At 45.1% G+C, this 20663-nt stretch overlaps 1 protein-coding gene across 1 annotated transcript in view; it reads right to left on the bottom strand.

The window, feature by feature from the left end:
* CPT1C (carnitine palmitoyltransferase 1C) overlaps positions 1-20086 on the bottom strand; it is a 23192-nt gene extending 3106 nt beyond the window's left edge. Inside the window, exons 1-12 of the mRNA XM_044444518.1 lie at positions 19414-20086; positions 16041-16180; positions 12276-12447; positions 10861-10962; positions 9147-9284; positions 8959-9036; positions 8745-8852; positions 5821-5905; positions 3807-4002; positions 2598-2786; positions 650-755; positions 376-492 (exon numbers count right to left, since the gene is read on the bottom strand). Of these exons, the coding sequence (XP_044300453.1) occupies positions 376-492; positions 650-755; positions 2598-2786; positions 3807-4002; positions 5821-5905; positions 8745-8852; positions 8959-9036; positions 9147-9284; positions 10861-10962; positions 12276-12447; positions 16041-16180; positions 19414-19554 (1572 nt within the window). The 5' untranslated portion in view covers positions 19555-20086. The remainder of the gene's footprint in view (positions 1-375; positions 493-649; positions 756-2597; positions 2787-3806; positions 4003-5820; positions 5906-8744; positions 8853-8958; positions 9037-9146; positions 9285-10860; positions 10963-12275; positions 12448-16040; positions 16181-19413) is intronic.
* Between the last annotated feature and the right edge of the window lie 577 nt (positions 20087-20663).

The raw sequence follows: 20663 nt of genomic DNA, 5'->3' as shown, positions 1-20663 counted from the left end.
GTCTGAGAGGCGGAAAGAGAAAGCATCTCCTCCTGAATCAGTGCTGGATCCCAATGTGTATTCAGGCAATAATAATAATAATAATAATATCAAATGTAATATGGTCAGGGAAAAGCAAGAGGACCCCTGAGGGCTGAATCTGGCCCCCAAGCCTTAGTATACATCCTCAATCTACAGCATCCTCACTAACTGAGGGAAGGAGCAGCCAGTATTTCTCCACAGCATCTCCTTGCTCACCCTTGCTCTGCTCTTAACCGTGTCGATGCACTTAGGCCACCCTTCCCAAATACTTTGGTGTCCTTCTGCAATGAAGCACACATACCCCAGTTTATGTTGAACAAACACCTCTTGGTCCTCACCCCACCCAAAACTCACCTCTGGCGGGATCTCCCATTGTAGCTTTTGTGGTGGGGGGATGCTGGAGTCCATGTCACCTTTGCAGTTCCCATTAGAATCATATCCCAGTGTGAATACATCTGTGGCAAGGGTGTACTGTGAAAGCAGGGAGACCAGGTCAAAGTTCAGCTGTTTTGCCTCCTTTCCTGGCCCTCTTGCTCTAGGTCAATACCTCCCAACCTCACCCCAAGAGACCTTGTTCCCAAGCCTCTCAGTTCCAATCCTATCTTAGAGGACTGAACTGGGCCTTTACCTCCCAGAGATGGCCAACAATGGGTGCATCAGCCCAGGAGTGTTCTGCATTGATTCCAGACTTCCCATTGCGATAAACAATCAGTGTGAAAGACTTGTCAAACCACCTGTAGGAAAAGAAGAGGATTTTTGTCAAGCCACCAGCAATTTGGATTCTCACTGTAAAAAGGCAATTGACCCAACTCCCAGCAGTATCCACAGGGAAAAAAGGGGTGCACAGGCTAAACATCAACCCGACAAGGTAGGCTGTCACCACCCCTTATGTCTACTTCATCCTGAGCTGGGAGACTCTCAGACCTTACAGGCTGACTCCTAGGGCTTAAAACATAAAGGTCCAAGACAGAACGCTCTATTTCAAAATCCTAGACCTGAAGCAGTTTGGCTGCTGCTGGAAAGCAAAATGTACAGGTTTCTCCAAGCTTGATCCCAGGAGGAGATTTTTTATACTGTATTTGCTGCAAAGGAAATGGCTGTGTTCTCACAGCAGACTTACCCCTGAAACTATGGCTTCTTGGCAAAGAGGGATCTGGTTGGGCAGAAATGCACATGCCAGTACATATGCACTTGCACACACATGCCCCTGGCATGCTGTCCAGAAAGAATGCTAACAAAGGCACAGAGAGGCTCAGAGTTAGAAGGGTCCAGTGGAAAGGTAAATTACAGCTGCAACAAGTGAGAAGTCCCTTCCTCGGGACTTACTTGGTGGGACTTATTTCTGAGTAAATGTGTGTAGGATTGTCCTGCAACTCAAGAGCAAGTTATCCTAGGTTCCAGGTTTGAATGTATGTGACCGTGTGGTGCAAGGGAGAGAGGAAGAAGGGCCACAAGCTGAAGATTCTACTAGGTATAAAGCGGCAGGAAAAAAAACCTAAGTTGAACTTGAAGGATTCCAAAGTGGAATAGCTGGAAGGGAATTTTTCTAAGGTTTGACAAATGCCTTTAGGTAGAAATGCAATACAGAAGCATAAAGAAGGACCACAGGGGAAAATGCCTCCTAGCTTTTCTTCAGAGCAGGAGTGATGACATTGTTTCCTAGACTGCCAGAATGATTGATAGTTCTCCTTCCTCTGGCTGCTGAGCCAATAATGAAGCTTTCAAGTTTTACCATTTTTTGTGGCAGATTACCATAAAAGAGGTCAGAGAATGAGCAGACTGGACACTTCTTTCCTTTTCTTGGCTAGCTTCAACTTTGCTAACCGTTTCAGTGGCAACACTTGTTTGCAAGACATTTTAATTTACAAGTTAAAAGCTGCATATCCGCTGGCAGAAGTCATTTCATTAAAAGCCTGTGTGTTTTAAAAGTTGAACCTATACCATCAGAAGTAAGCAGCACTGAGTTCAATGGTGCTAACTCCCAGCTAACTATAATACGATTGTGGTCATGCCCCATACATTACAAAATTCTATGAGTAATTTATTTGTTTGTGTGATGTGTATGCTATACAGGTTTTAATAACCAGAGTGCTGGACAAAAAAAAGAAAAAAGCAGGATATAAAAATATCCTGGGAGAATAGAACCATGGATTCTTTGGGATGGGATGGCATGGCTATGGAAGCTGCTTAACTGAGCTTCTGCACTTCAACATGTCAGCACTGGAAAATGAGGGCTATCTCTTTGATGAACAAGGAAGGCGCAAACTCTTGCAAAAATATCGGCAGGTGTCGCCATACCAAGAGGAAATTATCTGGGAATCTTCCTAACGACAGGGTCCATGCAGGCACAGAGCCCATGTGTGTGATGCACCGGGACCGCCCAGAATTTCCTGGAGGAACTGGCATTCTCAGGCGTGAAATGTGTCTCTGTGAGTTGGGCCAGGGTGGAGATATGACTGTTTGAGCTCCCCAGGGCATGCCTGTTTTTAGGGCAGAGTGAATGGGGTCCTCACAGGCTGGCAAGCTTGAATGTGAAGTGTATGCAATGCATTCAGGGCAGCCCAAGAAGCACCCACCTGTCACAGCAGCGCCCATGCAAAAGCGACTTGGCGTAGGTGTCCAGTGCATAGCCTGGATTGGGTCCTTGCAGCCCCTGCTCACTGGTATCCAGAGTGACAAAGAAAGCAGCTTTCTCGACTATGCTCAGCGACTGCTCGTTCTTCCCCGATTGGAAGTAGGTATGGCGGGCTTGGGCCCAGGGGTCCCTGCAAAGACAGCCAGGTAGCTGTGAGAGAGGGGTAGCGATCTGGGCAGCTGACAGACCAGTATGGGGGCAGTAGATGGAAAGTTAAAGGATTTGGGGGTGGCTTTTCATAAATTAACGGAGGAGTCAGCTTACTCCCTCCTTGCATCCTGTCCTTGGAATCATCCTGTAGAGGGTGTAGACAGTACAGACAAGCCCCAGAGAAAGATTGGGACAAGAGCAAGGAAAATGGGATATAGAAGGAGAGGAATGGAGGACCGGTTGGAGTCATCCATTAAGCAACATCTTCAACAGCAGCACCACCATTCTTGTTGTATGGCAGTAATGTAATGTGGGATGGAGAGAGCGGATCCTGCTCCTCAGTGGAAGAGCAAAGATAAGCCCGCTCTGACCACTTCTCCTGCCTAAGCAGGGCCCATGTGTGAGGCAGTCCACACCCTTCTTCAGGATTAAAATACGTAGAACAGCATGAATCCCTCGTGTTTCCCAAAATAGGTGGGTTACATGTGAATCTGCCCCAGGATAGAGGCACAGGGATTTCTCGCTTTAGAATCAGTTCATATCTGAGGATTAAGGAAGGGAGTCCTTGATTCTTTCCCTCAGTTCTGAACTTAATAACCTGAGAAGTTGTACAAATTCTCAGGGACAACCAACCTTTTAAATCCTACCTTTGGCCTGTGGTAGAGAGCACTTTTTCTGCTGAGGGCTACATTTGCTCAGAAGTAATCTTCAGGGGTCACATGATGGTAGTGGACCAATCTAAAGCTAAAAGCGGGCAGGGCTTGCAACACTGCAGAGCTGCGTAGCACATGCATTCACTTGTTCTTTGTGCCACTCCATCTCTTCCTCTTTCTCTCTAGGTCACCCCATCTCTCTCTTGCTCTTTCTCTGTCTCATCTATGAGCTGCGTGAAATTAGCCTGTGGGCTACGATCAAATAAACCAAGGGCCACATGTGGCCTGCGAGCCACTGGTTCCCTACCCTGCTGTAACAACTGGGGTCCCAAAGGGCTGTCTCTCACCTGTCAGCTGCGGTCAGGGATGGCAGTTTCTCCTCCCCTGGCAGAGGTGGTGTGGGATCTGCTAGGATGAACTGAAACTGTGCCTGAAGCTCGCGTGGGTGCAGCAGCCTCCCATTGTGGTACAGCCAGACCCGGAATAAGCGCCCAGCATGGTACACTGCAATGTGCTTGCTGTCCTGCAGATGCTGGATGCTGTCTAAAGAGTGAGGAATGTAAGCATGTAGGAGGGGCAGCTGGATCAGATTAAAGGTCCATCTCATCCAGCATCCTGCCTCCTCCCACAGAGGCCAAGCAAAAGATAGGAAAGGATGGCGAGGGAGGGGGTCATGAGCAACAGTTTTGCACAAGAACTCAAGTTCAGCCATGAGCATTTCTGGTTAAACAGGGTTGCAAGGGGATTGCTTATATCCAAGGAAGACCAAGAGCAATGCTCCAGTATCAAGCAAGCCTGTGGTCAAAGCAAGACATTTCTGAGCCAATGGCCAAAGTTCCAAGAATGGGATGTCGCCACAACAATGACAAGGCTAAAGTTGATACCCAGTTTCTCTTTACAATTTCCAGTTGCCAATTTGATATAAAGGCATGCAGACAAAACCTGACCAAGGACTGGCCTGGGTTCTAAACAACCAGTGTACCCTAAAAGAGGTGGTGGAAAATTGCTCCTAAATAATTTGCAAGTGCCGTTGCCTAGCTCTAATGTTTTTAATTCTTTTGCACATCCGTCTTGAGATTTACTGAAGATATAAAACAGTATGGAAACATTTTAAATAAATAAAATCGCCATCTCACCAGGAATTGCTCTCAATGAGCTCCAACAAAGGAATCTGTTGGTCCCAAAACCGACTGGGGGGTGCAGAAGGCACTCAAGCAGGGTTTCCTTATCCTTTGCATTTAAATCATGACTACAAATAAGGATCTGAAGGAACAGCTTGAAGATAGACAGACACCAATTTGAATGTGAGCTAAAATTAAAACTGTACTCTGGGAAGTACAGTTAGTTGGATAAGGAGCTGTAGGGTGTGGGCAGAGAAATCCATTTTTGCCACCTCTGAAGTACAGGGAATATCTGGCCTGCTGGCTTGGAATGATCCAGTTTGGTACTTTTGGAGGGACTCAGACTGCAGGAAGCCTCACCTCAGTACACAAGGCTGCTGTTGGCCTGCCAAAGCACCTGTAGGCTCAGTGAGCAAACACACTGGGGAAGACAGCTGAAGAGAGCTGAGCATCACCACCCTCACAACGATGCTTGCAAGCCTGCGTATTATTCCCAACCCAATTCCCCACCCACTCCAAAAGTCACTCTTCCATAAACTGTATCCCTGCTCCAGTGCTACTCATGCTGAATCACCCAGATATCATCCTGCCCTCCAGAGCTTTCATTCTACCTCTACTTGTTATGTCAGTCCCATCCAAAATCCTGGGGGAGCCCATGGAAGAGAGAAGCCTTAGGGTGGTTTCTTCCCCCACCTCATTTTTGCCCAGTGAAATCCCTTTGGCTACTTGCAACAGGGAGGGGAAACAATTGAAGATGTTCTGCTCCTGTTTCTCTTCCCCATCCTAAAGATGATCCCACAATTCTTCCCTAAATTCCTTTGTCAGGAGTAGGAAGTTGTGGCTCTCAGATGTATTGGCCAACAACTCCCATCAGATCCAGACCGTATAACTGACCAAAGGTCATGAATGATGGGAGCTACTCCCAACAATAGTCTATGGGGTACCACCCCTAGTTAACTCATAAAGCTTGGGTGGGCAAATTGGCCCTCCAGATGTTTTGGCCTAACAATTCCCATGAGTCCTAGTCAGCAAAGCTAATGCTCAGGAATGCAGGGAGAGGTTCAGCCAAAACATGTGGAGGCCTATAGGTTCTCTACCCGTTTAAACTGTAAAAGTGATGGGGTGGAGCAGGGAAGCAGGGTTTGTTAGCTTCCCACAACAACTCAGTTGATGAATACGCAGAAATTTGGGGGGATGCTGATATCAGGGAAGGGGAGCAAGGTGTGCAAGAGCATCCTACCTCCCTCCATGCCTGGGACACGGGTTGTATTAAACATGCGTTCGTACTGAGCTGAGCACATGGGCAGGCAACCTTGGATCATCATCTAGGAGATGGGAAAGCAAGGACAGAAAGAAGGAAAAAGAGAGATAGAAAGAGTAGTCAAAGCTTCTGTAAGGGAAAAGGAAAAAAAAAGAAACAGAGCAGGGGAAACACCTCAGCTCCTAGCAACATCAGAAGCTCTTCTGACTCAAAGCCCAGATAACTTTCCCTTCGAACTGGCAGGGTTAAGCATCAGCCCCAAGGGGGCAGGGAAAGCTCAGAGTGCAAAATCCAGGGGAACCGTCTTGACTTTGAGGGGGCGTGCACCAGCCACCATGTAAGCAAGAGCAGGAAAGGGCTGCAAGGAATTCAAAAGTCTGCAAGATCTAGACTAGGAGTGGGTAACCTGTCGCCTTCCACGTGCCTTGGCCTACAATTTCCGTCAGGCCTAGCCAGCAGGGCTTGAAGAGAATTGTAGACCACATCACCTGGAGCGTTACAAGTTGCCCATCCCTGATCTCAGCTGGAGGATTTACCGAATTCAACGTTCTGACAAGTCCATGAATTCTAAAGAACAAAAGTCTTTCTTAAAAAGCCCGTCAGTTGGGAAGATATGCACTGGGTCAGAAAGCCCATCAAGAGACACCGTAAAGCCAAATCACCCTGCATAGAGCTCCACAGCCAGGAGTGTCATGCCTTTCCCTGATTCACTTACCCAGCCCCACCCCAGGTAGGCGGGTGGTATTGAAGAGCCGTTGCCATTGGGCCGAACATAAGGGAATGAAGGAATAGGGGACCATGATCTGTTTTCAGGTGGGAGGGAACCCCAGGATTGGAGCAGGTGAATAGAGGGAACCAAACAGGGAAGAAACTTGTTAATATACTCTGTGAACTTTGCACTGCTATTCAGGAAGGTTAAAAACTCAAGATATAAATACATTTGATGAATAAATAATGAGTCAAGATCGTCAAGCCCATGGAAATTCTAGGCTCATCCTGAAAGAAATGCAGCATGGAGCCTAGAGAGGGATCACAGAGGAAACTAACATGGTGTCCAAGCATCTGTGGGGTTTCAATAGCTCACAGAAAGGGGCTTGCATTTGCATCTTGCACTCAGCAAGCAGGACAAAGCTCTCCACTGCTTTCCAGTACAGGATTTCAGACATTTGTTATGTCAATTTAGTTTGTATATGTGGCAAGTCTCCTGTCCTCACCAGGCTTCTCCCCTCTGCCCATTTATTTCCAGCAGTGGAATGCAGCAAAGCAACATGAGGAGGGGATCTACAGCTGGAGCTCCTGACTCTTTTCCTTCCCTCTTTATATTAAAATAATTGCAAGCACCTCATTTGGTCTGAGTAGCAGCAATGCTGGAGAAGGGAGCGAACTGTATCCCCCCACCACACACACACGCACCCACACCCTATTTGCTCAGTCAGAATTGATCCTCCAAAACAAGACAAGGGACAGAAATAAATGTCCCTGCCTTGTGTTTGCATTGTTTGCTCAGTGGGCCAGAGCTGAGACCATTTAGATTAAGAAAACATTCAAAGAGTGAGGGTAAAAAATACCTTCCTTAAGTGCACCTGCTCCAGTCAAAGTCAGAACCACCTGCAGCTGCTTTAATTTTAAGACAAAGGTGTTGAATCTTAGCGCCAAAGCCAGCCCTCCTATGGTCCCAATCTCACTCTCAAGCTTTCCCTACATGGCCATGCATGCTTCCAACTGGACCAATCCTCTTTCCCCTGACTACCCATTGTTTGGATTTGTCTCCATCTCTGAGCTGTCCCCAGTGCTGCCCCATTCTAAAAGGCTGAAATGCCTTTACTAAGACATAGTTAATGGTAATAAAAACTTCAAGCTAAGCTATGCTGGTGTTTTGGATGGACCCTTTCACCCCACCACTAAGTGCCCCCTACTGAGAACTGCTCTGAAACTGAATGAGGCCCTCAGATTAGAAGAGATTCAACACTTATTTGATTGAAAAAAGAAAAGCGTGGATCTCCCACACCACACCTCCACCTCAGCCCTTTCCCCAGGGAGACCACATGCAGTTCATCGAGTGGCCCTTTGCGAGTCATTGTCTCTAAGCTGCCTTAACTTACCCCAGGGGGTCACCATTGTGAGCTTTGTGGGGAAAGCACATAGGATGCAGATATGTTCTCTCAAGAGTGACGCTGTGGTCTGCCACTATCCCACAGCAGCTGCCACAGTCCATGTCAGCACAAGATTGTCAATGATGTGCCGCAACACAAAAGAGGACATTCCTCTGGTGTGGATATTTTTGGCCTTGGGCCCTTTTTGCTTATTACCAGCTCAGCAGCTCACAGGACTGGGCCCATTAAGAAGAACATAATAAGGAACCAAAAACTGAAAAGGAACCAAACACGGTCCAGCATATTTTGTTGAAAGAGTTTAAACATATTTTTGTTACATGCGGTAAATGAATGCCCACCAAAACGCTCTGTCCCAGGAAGCCCTGCTCAGCTCTTGCAAATTCAGTTTAAAAATACCACTTTCAAAAAAATATGGGAAACAGTTTAAGGCAATGTTCCCCAAGCTGGCACCCTCTAGATGTGTTGGAATGAAACCCCCAGAATCGCAGCCCTGTTTAAATAAAGAGTGACTCTGTGGCCTGCCACTGTACTGCGTCAGCTGCCACAGTTCAGCCCACCTCGAGGGTGCCAGTTTGAGGACTGCTCATTTAGAGTGAACCAGGCATACACTAACTGGTTGTAAAACAATTCTGCACCCAGCTCTCTGTGTGTCTTTCTTCCATGTGTCCCCTCAGCAAGTTCTTAACCACCCCACCTTCTTCTCACTCTGACCTCTGCCCTTCCCTTCCATAAGAAGGAGCTTTCAGTGCCCAGCGGCTCTTTCGCTCCATGAATTTCACTCTCACTAACCGGCTTGATCTCCTCACGGATGAGTTTGCGTCTATACAGCAGCATGGCATAAACAAGGTTCCCAGCACGAGCAGCCTGGATGGGGGTAGGAGTTACATATAGGAAATCCTAAAGAAAAAAGAAAAAGTGCACGGAAAGGGGGAACGTGGGGTGAATAGGTCAGATGAAACCCCCGCCATGACAAAAGTATGTTTCCCCAGTTTCTGAAACTTACCATGGCATAATAGTTGCTATTTACTATCAGAGGTCCCCGCCCACGGAGATACACATATTCTTCCCACCAGTCACTCACCTGAGCAAAAGGTGGGGTCAGAAAGAAAGAATTAGAAAGGTGTGCACATACAAACACATCTCACCACTGCTTGCCCCAGAGAAACCCCTCCCTCTTTAGGAATCACTCACATAGTTGGATGCCCACCAAGACTTAAGCTTGAGGTACCACTGCAGGCGTGGCCCAAGAGTCCGTTCAAAGTCACGGGCAAGACCTGCTGTTCGCTGGAACTCATCATCTGACATCAAGGGTCGTACTGATTCTAAATACTAGTGAGGAAAGAAGAGTGGGATCAGGGGACTACGGCAGGTAAGGCCTGGTCTGCATTCCAGCTCACCACCCTGTCCCACAGCCAAGAGAATCTCTGTCCTTGCATGGTCCCCTGTCCACATCTGCCACTGCTTTGGACAAAGGCAACCTGAAGAAGAAAAAGCAGGGATTCCTGCAGGTTTAAGAGGAAGGAAGAAATGCAGAAACCTCATGAGCACTGATGGGTGCACTGACCATGCATCTCAAACTAAGGGTGCGGGAGAAATCAAAACACATTCAAGTAAGTTTTTATTTCTATGAATCAAACCTGTGGACTCTGCAGTAGGCTGGCTTTTACCAAGCAACAAGTTGCCATGGACTTATTTTTTCAGTTTTGGGAATGGTTTAGGTTAATTCACAATAGCAAAAGCATGTATTTGCACTAACCAAAGTAAGTACATACACAGATTATTGGAAGTAGAATAAAATTTTGGTATTAAAAAATCAATTATGTCAATGAGTGCACAACAGACTGAGAAGCACAGAGGGAACACAGAACTTCAGCTGTGGAGCAGGGTATAGAAATGAAATAAATAATAATAATAAATGATAACAGATTTAGCCAAATCTGTCGGTCCCTACCCAAAACATAGTAGAGGCCAAGTCCAGCACCAAAACTGCTGATGAATTTCCAGTCACAATAGTGGAAAAATGCATCAATTTTGCTTGCAAACAAGATGCATGGAGCTTGTGTGCATGTTTTTAAAATAAGTAGTGCCTGTGAGATGGGGGAATACTAGGATCACAGCAAGCATATAGGGTCAGATTTAACTCCATCCTCCCTTGCTGCAGTTCTGAGTAACATCTCTGTTCTGAAGATGGAATTTGCCTCAGTGGGTAGGACTCCCTCAGTAGTGCCAAAAACTCTCAGCACTTGGAAAACTACATGACAGGGAGAGTTTTAATTTAGCCTTCTCCATGGCATGATACTTCTCTATAAAAAGATTCATTTGTTTGTTCATTTAGTGAAGGCCCCAAATATAAAGTCCTCCACTGTCCGGATGAAGTCACAGAAAAGCAGTATTTTATTTTCCCTGCCTTCCCTCCTCCTGTACCTTTGAATTAGCCCTCTGATGGCTAAATACAGCAGAGGTGGGCAGATTTCAAGCTTGTAGGATCTATTTTTTCCTTCTTTTTATTAGACCCCTCAGTTCTACCAACTAGAACTGGTTACAACTAATGGCTCAAGTGAGTTTATATACCGTAGCAATGAAAGAACAGAGTATCTCTGAGCACATGCTCACTAAAGGAATCTGACACTGTTTCTAGATCAAGCTTTCAAGTTCTAGCATGCCAAAAGCCACTCCTGGTCCCCCATACTGCACCTCCAAACATTATTATCAGCAGGACAATCTGAGGCAGAGGTTGGAGGGGATGCTGGGAATCTTTTCAGTTGTTGCTATTGTTATGACAACTGGTAATCAGTGACCCTTGCAGATAGATTGTAGATAATTCAGATATCTGTTGGTAGTGCCAGTGTGGCTTCTGCTGAACTCTGACCTAGAGAGGAAGGTTGGGGAAGCAAACCAGACTCACCCTCTGCATAGTATCCTTGATGGCTGGAACAGGTAAGCGAGGCAGCGATGCCTGATAGCTGTACAGCATTGGAGTCCGCCCAGCAAAGATTTTCACCAGAGCCTGTGATGGTGGCCACAGGTACAGGGGGACAGAAACATACACAGGCATCAAAACAGAACAGTGCTCCCTTCTCTTGTCTCCATTATCAATCCTAGCTCTACAGCCAGCTCCTTCCTTCAACCTTTATGGTCTAGTTTGCACTGAAGTGCTAAACCTATGACTGGATTCTGGAAGATCCCATACAAGCACTTTATTTTTTAAAATTCTTGATACAGATGTCAAATGAAAGGTTCTGGTCTTCCCCTTTCTTTCTCTTCCTCTTCCTCTCTATGTGTGTCTGTAGGAGCATTTGGTCATGTGAGAAGTAGGCTCCTATGGATATTTCATAGTACAGACTTCGTTGGGGTTTGCCTTCTTATCATACACATCAGAGTTTCTTGCAGTCTGCTTTAGTTGTCTCTCCCTATTTCTGTGCTTGTGGAAATTTCTGAGTGGCCTTTTAAAAATTCCACATGATTTGTACCTGCAGTGCTCCATCCATGTGTTTTCCAGACAACATATTTAACCCAAACTCTTCCCTTTCTGTCAGTATCCCCTAGCCCAGTGTTGCCCAGGTGTCTTCGAGTACCACTCCCATCATCCCCATAGTCCAACACATCTAGAGGATGTAAGGGAGGAGATTGCCCTCTGCCACTTTTCACCATGTGATCACCATGCCAGGTTTCTCCCACTCTGGTTCACTGGCATTACTCTCCAGCCCCCCGCCCCCCACAAACCTTCTGTGCAGGGAGGGCATTCCAGCCCCAGCCACCATCTATGATGAACCTTACGCCATCCCACATAATCCTTCCTGCAGCTGGTACTGGCCAGGTATTTCGGTCAACAACTGCCAGCATCCCTGATCATTGGCCATGCTGGCAGGGATAAATGAGTTTTGTAGCCCTAAGCATCTGGATGGCGCCAGGTGTGGGAAGGCTGAACTACCATATTCCATAATACTCAGTGAGACACCCAAACATAACCAGCACATGTGGCTCACAGATGCAACGCCTGTGCAGCTATGTTCCAACCCTCAGTCCAGGCCCTATGATAGATTTGGACTATGTGTGGTCCTCCAGATGTGTTGGCCTATAACTCCCATCATCCCTCACCACTGGTTCTGCTGGTAAGGGCTGATGGAAGTTGTAGGCCAAAACACTCAGAAGGCCACAAGCTGCACAGGGTTGCCCCAAGATGTAAAGCCGCTTCAGTTCGACTTTATGGGGCAATCGAAGTCAACTTAGCCCCACCTGCTCCACCCCGTTCCACTCTGTGGCATGCTCCTTTTTTTATCCGTCTGCCTCCCAGTATCACGCCATTCCTGCAACACATACCAGCCAGACCTTGGTGGTGTTGGACATCTTGCCATGCTCTTCATACATCCAGCCATGATAGCACAGTAGCATTTTCAGAATGCTGCGCATGGTCATAATGAGGGCCAGCCACAGCCCTGTAGAAAAGGCAAGGGCACTGAGGAAATTCAGGCCCTGATCTGAAAGGTACTCACTAGGGACAACATGGGAGATGAGGAGAAAGGGAAGACATACACACACAGGTTTTAAAGGCAAAAGAGGCCACCTTATAAGAGAAGAAACCCCAATTCTACCCTCTGGCCCTATTTCTCTACACTGCCACACACATAAAATAACTGTAAGGGTAAATACTATCTCCCAACCTGAAGTTTTAAACCAAAGAACATGTGCCCAAATGGGTCAGACAAAGTGTTCAATGTAGACCAACTTTCTTTCACACCATGTCCAACAAGCTATCTTCGAGAAAGCTGCAAATAGGACATGAGTACAGCAGCAACCTCCTGCTCGTGTTCCCTGGTATGCAAAGACACACTGCTTTTGATACTGGAATAGTGTATAGTCATAACAGTCACCTCCAACTTATGACAACCCTGTGAAGGAATATCCTCCAAAATGCCTGTTCAGCTCTTGTAAACCCAAAGCTGTGGTTTCCTTTATGGAATTGATCCATCTCATCTTTGGTCTTCCTCTTATTCTTCTGCCTTTGAATTTCTCCAGCATTATCATTTTCTTCAGGGAGTCTTGCCTTCTTAGGATGTGTCTAAGGTACTAGTCTCCAGTGAAGTGCCATTACTTTTGATAATCTTTTCTCGTTCCTTTGCTGCACTTCCAAGTCTTAGTCTTTTTTCGAATTTCTTGGCTGTACTCTCCATTTGAATTGATGACTAAGCCAAGATATGCAAAATCACAATGCCATTTTCTTCACTGTTGACAGTAAAATGTTGCAATTCTTCTGTTGTCATGGTTTTTGTTTTCTAAATATTTAGCTGCAGTCCTGAATATTTGCACTTTCTTTGTTATCAAGAGTCATTTCAATACACTGCTGCTTTCTGCCAGTAAGATGGTATCATCTACATATCTTAAATTAGTGATGTTTCTTTCTTCAATTTTCACTCCTTCTTCTGATCCTAATCTAGCTTGCCTTCTAATATGTTCTGATACAGATTGAGTAGATAGGAAGATGAAATACACCCTTGTTTGATGCCTTTGCCTACAGTAAACCATTCCGTTTCTCTGCATTCTGTCCTAACAGTGGCTTTTTGACCCAGGTATTGGTTACCCATCAGAACAAACAAGTGCAAAGGTAAACCCATTTCTTTTATGACCAGCCATAGTCAAAGGCTTTGCTGAAGTCCATAGCATAAGCTGATCTTCTGAAATTATTTGATGCACACCAGTAGCTGAAGTATATTTGCGATATGATCTTGAGTGTCTCTTCCTTTTCAGAATCAAGCTTGGATGTCCGACATTTCTCACTCCCTATAGGGTAATATTGTTACAACACTTTGAGTTTGAACATCAGTTTGCTAGCCTGGTAAATCAGTGCAATGGCCTGCAGTTGCAGCATTTTTTTGTATCTCCTTTCTTGGGGATTGGAATGTACATTGAACATTTCCACTCTGTTGCCATAGCCTTATTCGTTGTGAATTTGTCTGTTTCTCTTTTAAAGCTATCCAAATTGGTAGTCAATACGTTAGGTCTACTCATCCAGCAATCAGTCTCCTAACAGTGGTGGAACAGAAGTCCCTAGAAAGCTGATATGTAGGAGGCAACGGATAAAGACAACCTCCACTGGCCCTGAACATGGAAGCCCCATCATCATTATTACATTCCATTACATTTTATGTTCATCTAAGATAGAATCATGGTCTATAAGTGTTTCAAAAGCCATTGGAAGCAAGTGGTTATTGTATTAGTGTCTTGTGCCAATTACCTAACATGCTTTCCGAATCATATGATCATTCAAGTTATCTGATAATCCAGAGTTCTAAAGTCTGGAGAGGAATCTCATAGCCCCTAGACATCATCTGGGAGGTCAACAGGGTAATTTGGACACTCAGATCCAGTATTAAAAACAAAGCTCTGACTTCAGATCTGGGAATCCATGCTCCAGTCTCCCTCCCTGCTTTGCAGCCGGCATGGAAAGAACCACAGAGGCTGCCTCAGGCAATTGACCTTGGAGAAGGAGTAAAGGGGGCAAGGAGGAGAGGAGACTGGGTTTGCCATCGTGTGATGCAGCCTGATGACACTTCAGCCTCCCTCCTTCCCATCCCTCTGAAGCCCTTCAGCTGGATGGCTGACCATCTGGCTGAAATGCAAAGCAGGAGCCACACGCAGGCTGAGACTGACTCTTGTATTCCTCCTGCTCGACATGCGATGCTTGCAAGTCTCTGAACTGGGGATTTACAGACACAGAAGATGCACTCAACTGGATTGTGCCCTAAATAATTTCTATTATAAGACTGAATCTTATGCACACTTACATGGGACTATGAGAATTATTTATTCACGTATCTGTCTTGTTAATCATATTTGAAGGCTCAGATGCAGTCATGATTTTTCAGATGTAGGCAAAACAATGCCCTCTCTTTCAGATCCTTTTATTTTCTCCCATAGAAGTCAATGGGAGCCATCCACTTTTATCGGTGAATGTAAATATAGCTTGTCATACTGACAGTTCATAAGTTCATAAACTTCTATGGTAACCACATTAACACCACAATTTTTTGAGCTCCTTGTTCTTCTCCACCCCACCCCCACCAAAATAAATAAGAGTACTTTTGAAAGCACATCAAAATGTATCACATGCAGTCATTAGATTAGGAGATGTATCCAAATTTACACTGCATCAACCATGCTACCAGAAACAGATTCCCCCACCCCATTTCCCATGGCAACCCTCCAGCCCCCCAAGAGTCAGAAGATCTTGCTGAGTGAGGTGAGCTGTGCTGCCAGGAAGAAGGATCCCCCCAAGTTGGGCAGAGATTGTTTCTGCAAGCAAAACTTTGTTCTTGCAAAAGTTCCCTTCTTCTCATGGAAGGCAGATCCTGGTTCCAACCTTAGGACTGCAAGCTTTAACTGACTGTTCAGATTAATTGATTAAAAACATGATTGGGGACAACTTCCAAAATTAACAAAACATTCAGTCTCCTTCTGGAGATTAAAAGTGTGAACTTCAGGTCCAGGTCTTTGTGATGTCTCAACACATGTAAATTAAGGATGCAATCCCACACAGGTAGAGATGGGAAAAAGTCCTACAGCTCCCAACACAACCCAGTGAGTAGCATGCTAGGAAGTGTATGAAGTTTTTCTGTCTGATCATAGATAGGATTGTACCTTAAGTTTGCTTTAAAGGATAAGCCAGGATCTGTCCAAACAATCTGAACCTCCACTGCAGGGGTGGAGAAGCTCAGGCCTGGACATCAAATCTGGGTCCCAATATGGCAATCCACAGATGAGCATGTCCCCTCAACGAGCTAGGACCTTTTCACAAAGCAGTTCATCCTTTGGAGGTTTCTTGGATGTAGTGCTGAGCCTTCCCATTCCGAAAAGTTGAAATGCCATTTCTCAATTACTGTTCATAAGAGTTTTAATCTAAAATAAGATGGTATTTTAGATTGTGCCCTTTTGACTTTGCTTTCCCACCATCACTGGATTGCCTCCCCACATCCAGCTTATCTGAAACAGATTCAGCCCTTGGGTTGAAAGAGACTCATGCTTCTTCAAAAAGCACTTAAAACTGGCTCCTCAGAGTCACCCATCCCCTTTCCCTCTCCAGCTCCATACCTGACTGGCAGGTGTTCCTTGATCTTTTCAATCATGCCCATTGAGGGATCAAGACGAGAGTACTGGGTCACCAGGATGGCAGTAACCATGAACAGCCAACTGGAGGGACTGGCTGGGTACACACCTGTCACAAATCCATTCTGTGTGGAAAGTTCACAAAAAGACTGATATGAAGGGTGGGGTAAACTAAGAAGAATTTTGGCTGACTTCACACTTCTGTAATTTTTGAAGGCGTATAGTCCCTTCCATGGAAAAAATGGCTCACAAGTTGAATCTCTGCCCAGTTCACCAAATTGCCCATTTCTTCCCTTCCACTAGACTCTTGGCAAAATTGTTGGTGTTGTGAGTGAGTGAGTGAATGAATGAATGAATGAATGAATACCAACATTGGGTTCTTTTCTCAGAGATGGGGAAAACAGTATTTTATCTCTTCTATTTGAAGTAGAAAGCTCTCTGAGATAAAATTGTTTCCACATTTCTAATTTAATTTTGCTATACACAAATTTGCAACTTAATGTACTTTTTAATTTTTATTAACACCTATTCTTTTTTAACAAGATGTTTAGGTGGAAATATAGCTTTGCAGTGTTAAACTGTGCTGAATGTGTGTTGTACAGTTTGATGCTAAGTTATAGTGCACGTTCACTTTAAACAGCGGCAGCGACAACAGATCTCAACACTTTATAACCTGAATGATCCATCAGTTTTTCATGTTTGCTTTTGTCCCTAGCGAATAACTGTTCCAAGCTATAAATCTGGAAGTAACTCCTGAGTAATATGATTTACACAAGAACTCTCAGCACTGTTTACTTTCTGCTCCTAAAATTTTAACCATTCATAGTTAGGATGGTTACACAGTGGCAAAGGGACAAATTCCTTCCTATTCTTTTACTACATATTATTGTGTAGGGAGATGGTAAGGGAATATGATTGTTACATTACATTTATAGTCTGACTTTTTTCCTTTTGCAAGGAACCCAAGGTGGCTTAGTCCTCTTCCTTTCCATTTTATCCTCATAATGATGCTTTAAGCTGAGAATCGGTAACTGGCCCAAGTGAAGACTAGAACCCTATCTCCTAAGTCCGAGTCCAACAACTCACCTGAAAAAATATATAGGATTGTATAAGATTTACATGGTACATTTAAGTGCTCAGGAATACCATCCTATGAAATCCTGACATTTTCTAAAAGATCAAGTCCCAGTTCCAAGGTCCTATGACCACGAAGCTGGAAATCTGAATGCAGAAGCCCTGCCCCACCTCCTTGCAGCTGGCACAGAAAAAAAAACTGGCTTTGGAAGGGTTGAAGGAGGATGCAGGAGAGTGGGAAGGGGAGGAGGCTCAGCATGACAGCTTACACCCTATGCAAACAGCACACAGCTTCCTCCTCTCCCCTCTGTGGTGCTTCATCTAACTAGCTGAAAGCAGCTATCTAGATGAAATGCAGAGCACAAGGCAGCAGATGTCACCACCACTGCACCACCTGCTCCACCCTGGATGTTGGGAGGTTAACAAGCATCACGCCTAGAAGATATTACAGTATCCCTCCACACATGTGCGCACACACACACAGAGAATGCTAAATAATGATGCTTAACATTTGTACAGAGCAGCCTTCCTAAACAGGTGTTCTTCCAGCATATTGGGGCTACGATGCCTATCAACCACAGCCACAGTTCTCTGTGCTGACTGGGGGTGGTAGGCGTTATAGTCTAGCACATTTAGAGGGTGCGGCCAGTTGGGAAAGGCTGGCATGGAGATTTTGAGTGCTCAAAATGCTTCACATATGCTACCTTGTAATAAGCCTTCACAACATATCTTTCAATTTAAGATTAGTGTTCCCTGTATTCTAATATTGCAGATGTGGGGGGGGGGGGCTTAGACTGACTTGCTTAACATATAAGTAGCCATTAGAAGAACCTGCTACGCTACACCAAAACTATCTATCTCTGCAGTACAGATGCAGATAGTGCCACCCAATTAATTTGAAGATTATTGAATAAAGAACCAGACTGTGGCAGTTACTAAACATGAATCATTGTAGAAAAAAACAGTAAAGAATCCTTTTTGCATAACAAATACTCTGGTAAACCTTTGGCTAAACTCCAAGGGGCCCATAACTAAAATGTCAGCAACGTTCGACTCCCAGAACCCTCTATTTCACTTTGGCCAAGTATTAATCTCAGCAAGAATCCACAAATTCCACTTCCCATTCTGACCACAGCCTCAACCTGCTGGCTTCATTTTCTTCCAAGAACCCAATACATGTTCTTCCTCATAAAACCAATGCTTTTTCCTCACACTCAGTACTCCTAAATTACAATGTAATTCTTTTGTTAGACTGTTAACATGGAAGATTTGGGATTCCCAGGAGTAAATTTAGTAAGATTTAGTAAGAATTTAGTCACAGCGTGGGAGTGCTCCTCGACCCAGAGCTGTCATTAGAAGCTCAGGTGACAGCGGTGGCGAGGAGCACCTTCCTTCAGCTTCGGCTGATCCATCAGCTGCATCCCTACCTGGAGAACGATTGCCTGGCAACAGTGAAACATGCATTGGTAACTTCCCAATTAGACTTCTGTAACACTCTCTACATGGGGCTGCCCTTGAAGACAGTCCAGATACTTCAATTGGTGCAAAACAGAGCTGCCAGGTTGCTGACGGGGACTGGGCGTTGTTCTCATATAACCCCAGTCCTCTGTCAGCTTCACTGGCTTCCCATTGAAGTCCGGGCCCAATTCAAGGTGTTGGTTATCACCTATAAAGCCCTCAACGGCATGGGACCTAGTTATCTAAAGAAACGCTTGCGTCCATATATGCCCTCCCGCCCCGAGATCGGCGGCAGAGGCCCTTCTCCGGGAATCCTCCGGGAATATTAGGAGGGTGAGTACCCGGAAGAGGGCCTTCTCTGCAGTGGCACCCCACCGATGGAATGCGCTCCCCAGAGAGGTCCGCCTGGAGCCATCGTTGTTTTTTGGCACCAGGCCAAGACCTTTTTATTTAAAAGTTATTTTAATTGTTAATTGACTATTTATTGGGCTTTATATTGTGCCGAGATGTCTCCGAATTTTAAGGTTAATTGTGTGTATTGTGTCTGCTTTGTAAGCTGCCCTGAGGCTCTTTGTGAATGGGGCAGCATAGAAATGTTTTAAATAAATAAATAAGATTTGACAGCTGGGTTCTCGGCACTCGGGGTATAATGCTATACATTTAGTCAGAAAAAGTCCTACAACTCCTAGCATTCCCTAGACAAATGTTGTGAGTTGTGGGACTTTTTTGTTGTTTAAACATACATAGAACTGTGCCCTCAAACATCACCACAAAACAGCCTTTGATTCTTGAGTTTTTAAACAGCTATCTGCTGCTTTTATCTCACCCGGAGCTGGTTGAATTTTTTCTTCCAGGATCGCAAACCCGAGAGATAGACTTCCTTGATAGCTGCATGGCTCAACTGAAGGTCAATGCCCTCTGGAGAGACAGTGAATTGGAATGCCACAGCTTGGTGAGCTTCTGCCATCTTGGAAAGGTGCTAGCTTGTTGTTGACTAAAGGGAGGGGGAAGAGAGAGAGAGAAACATGTCACATAAGCCTACACTACCTCCTCGTCAAATGTACTTTTTTAGTTTAACTTGTGGGGACATTTATTTATATACTAACAAACAGACCCAGCTTCCCATGGGTTGAAATAGCTCTCAGTTTCACACGTGGAACCCTTCAAGCAAATTTATACAGCTGTCATTGTGTGTTCTCCATCCAATTGAAGCCACACCTGCTAGCATGCCAAGGGGCAGTTCCTGTCATAGAGCACTCCCGTAGCCCCTAAGGGGAGAAGTCTACCCACTTCACTGCCCTGGGGAGGGCTGCCCCACAACAAGAGAGTGAAGACAGGCACATAGCTCTGTATTTCAGTATAATAATCTCCCTTGGCTTCAAAACCAGAGATTTCCTATTTATATGCAACTTGGGGAAGTTTGCCTCTAGTGGCTGAAGATGTTAATGCAGGCTTCAACTACATGGACACATTAAAATTAAGTAATCTGTGTAAAATTCTCTGAGCTGCATACCTCTAGGGTCCCTTTAGAATGTCGGACAGGTTTTAGGAGTCCAGTTATCATGGTTCTGGCACTATGGCACTGACTGATACATGGACATACATCTCTTTTATTAATATAGATGTTTAGAATTTATATCCCAGCTTTTGGTACCAGCTTCAAACCAGATTAGAACAATAAAGCAATAAAATGCAATGTTTTCAAAACAGCAGTCACATCACAAAATAAATGCAACAGAGACAATACCTAAAACCCATTAAGAGCATTAGTAGCATTAAAAGTACAGAACGAGATAAGTTTCACATGGTCCTTAAAGACCAATAAGATGGTGCCAGGAGAACATACTTGGAAAGGGCATTCTACACATGTATACTCCACCACAGAAAAGGTTGCTCTCTCCATTAGTCAACTGCCTAGCCTAAACTTGGAAGAAAATGGCACCAAAGAAGGATCTCTGAAGATCATCATCCACAGGCAAGTTCTACACGAGAGAAAGCAGTCCTTTCCACTGAGTGAACATCAATTTAAGAAGTGTCTTTGAAGTGCTGGATTGCCCTGAAGTACTACCTTCAGCA

This window comes from Varanus komodoensis, unplaced genomic scaffold, assembly GCF_004798865.1.
Source record: "Varanus komodoensis strain SLA01 unplaced genomic scaffold, ASM479886v1 scaffold45, whole genome shotgun sequence".
NCBI classification, from domain to species: Eukaryota; Metazoa; Chordata; class Lepidosauria; order Squamata; family Varanidae; genus Varanus; species Varanus komodoensis.
Note: the sequence above shows the minus strand (reverse complement) of the source record. Positions and strands in the feature narration are given on the sequence as shown.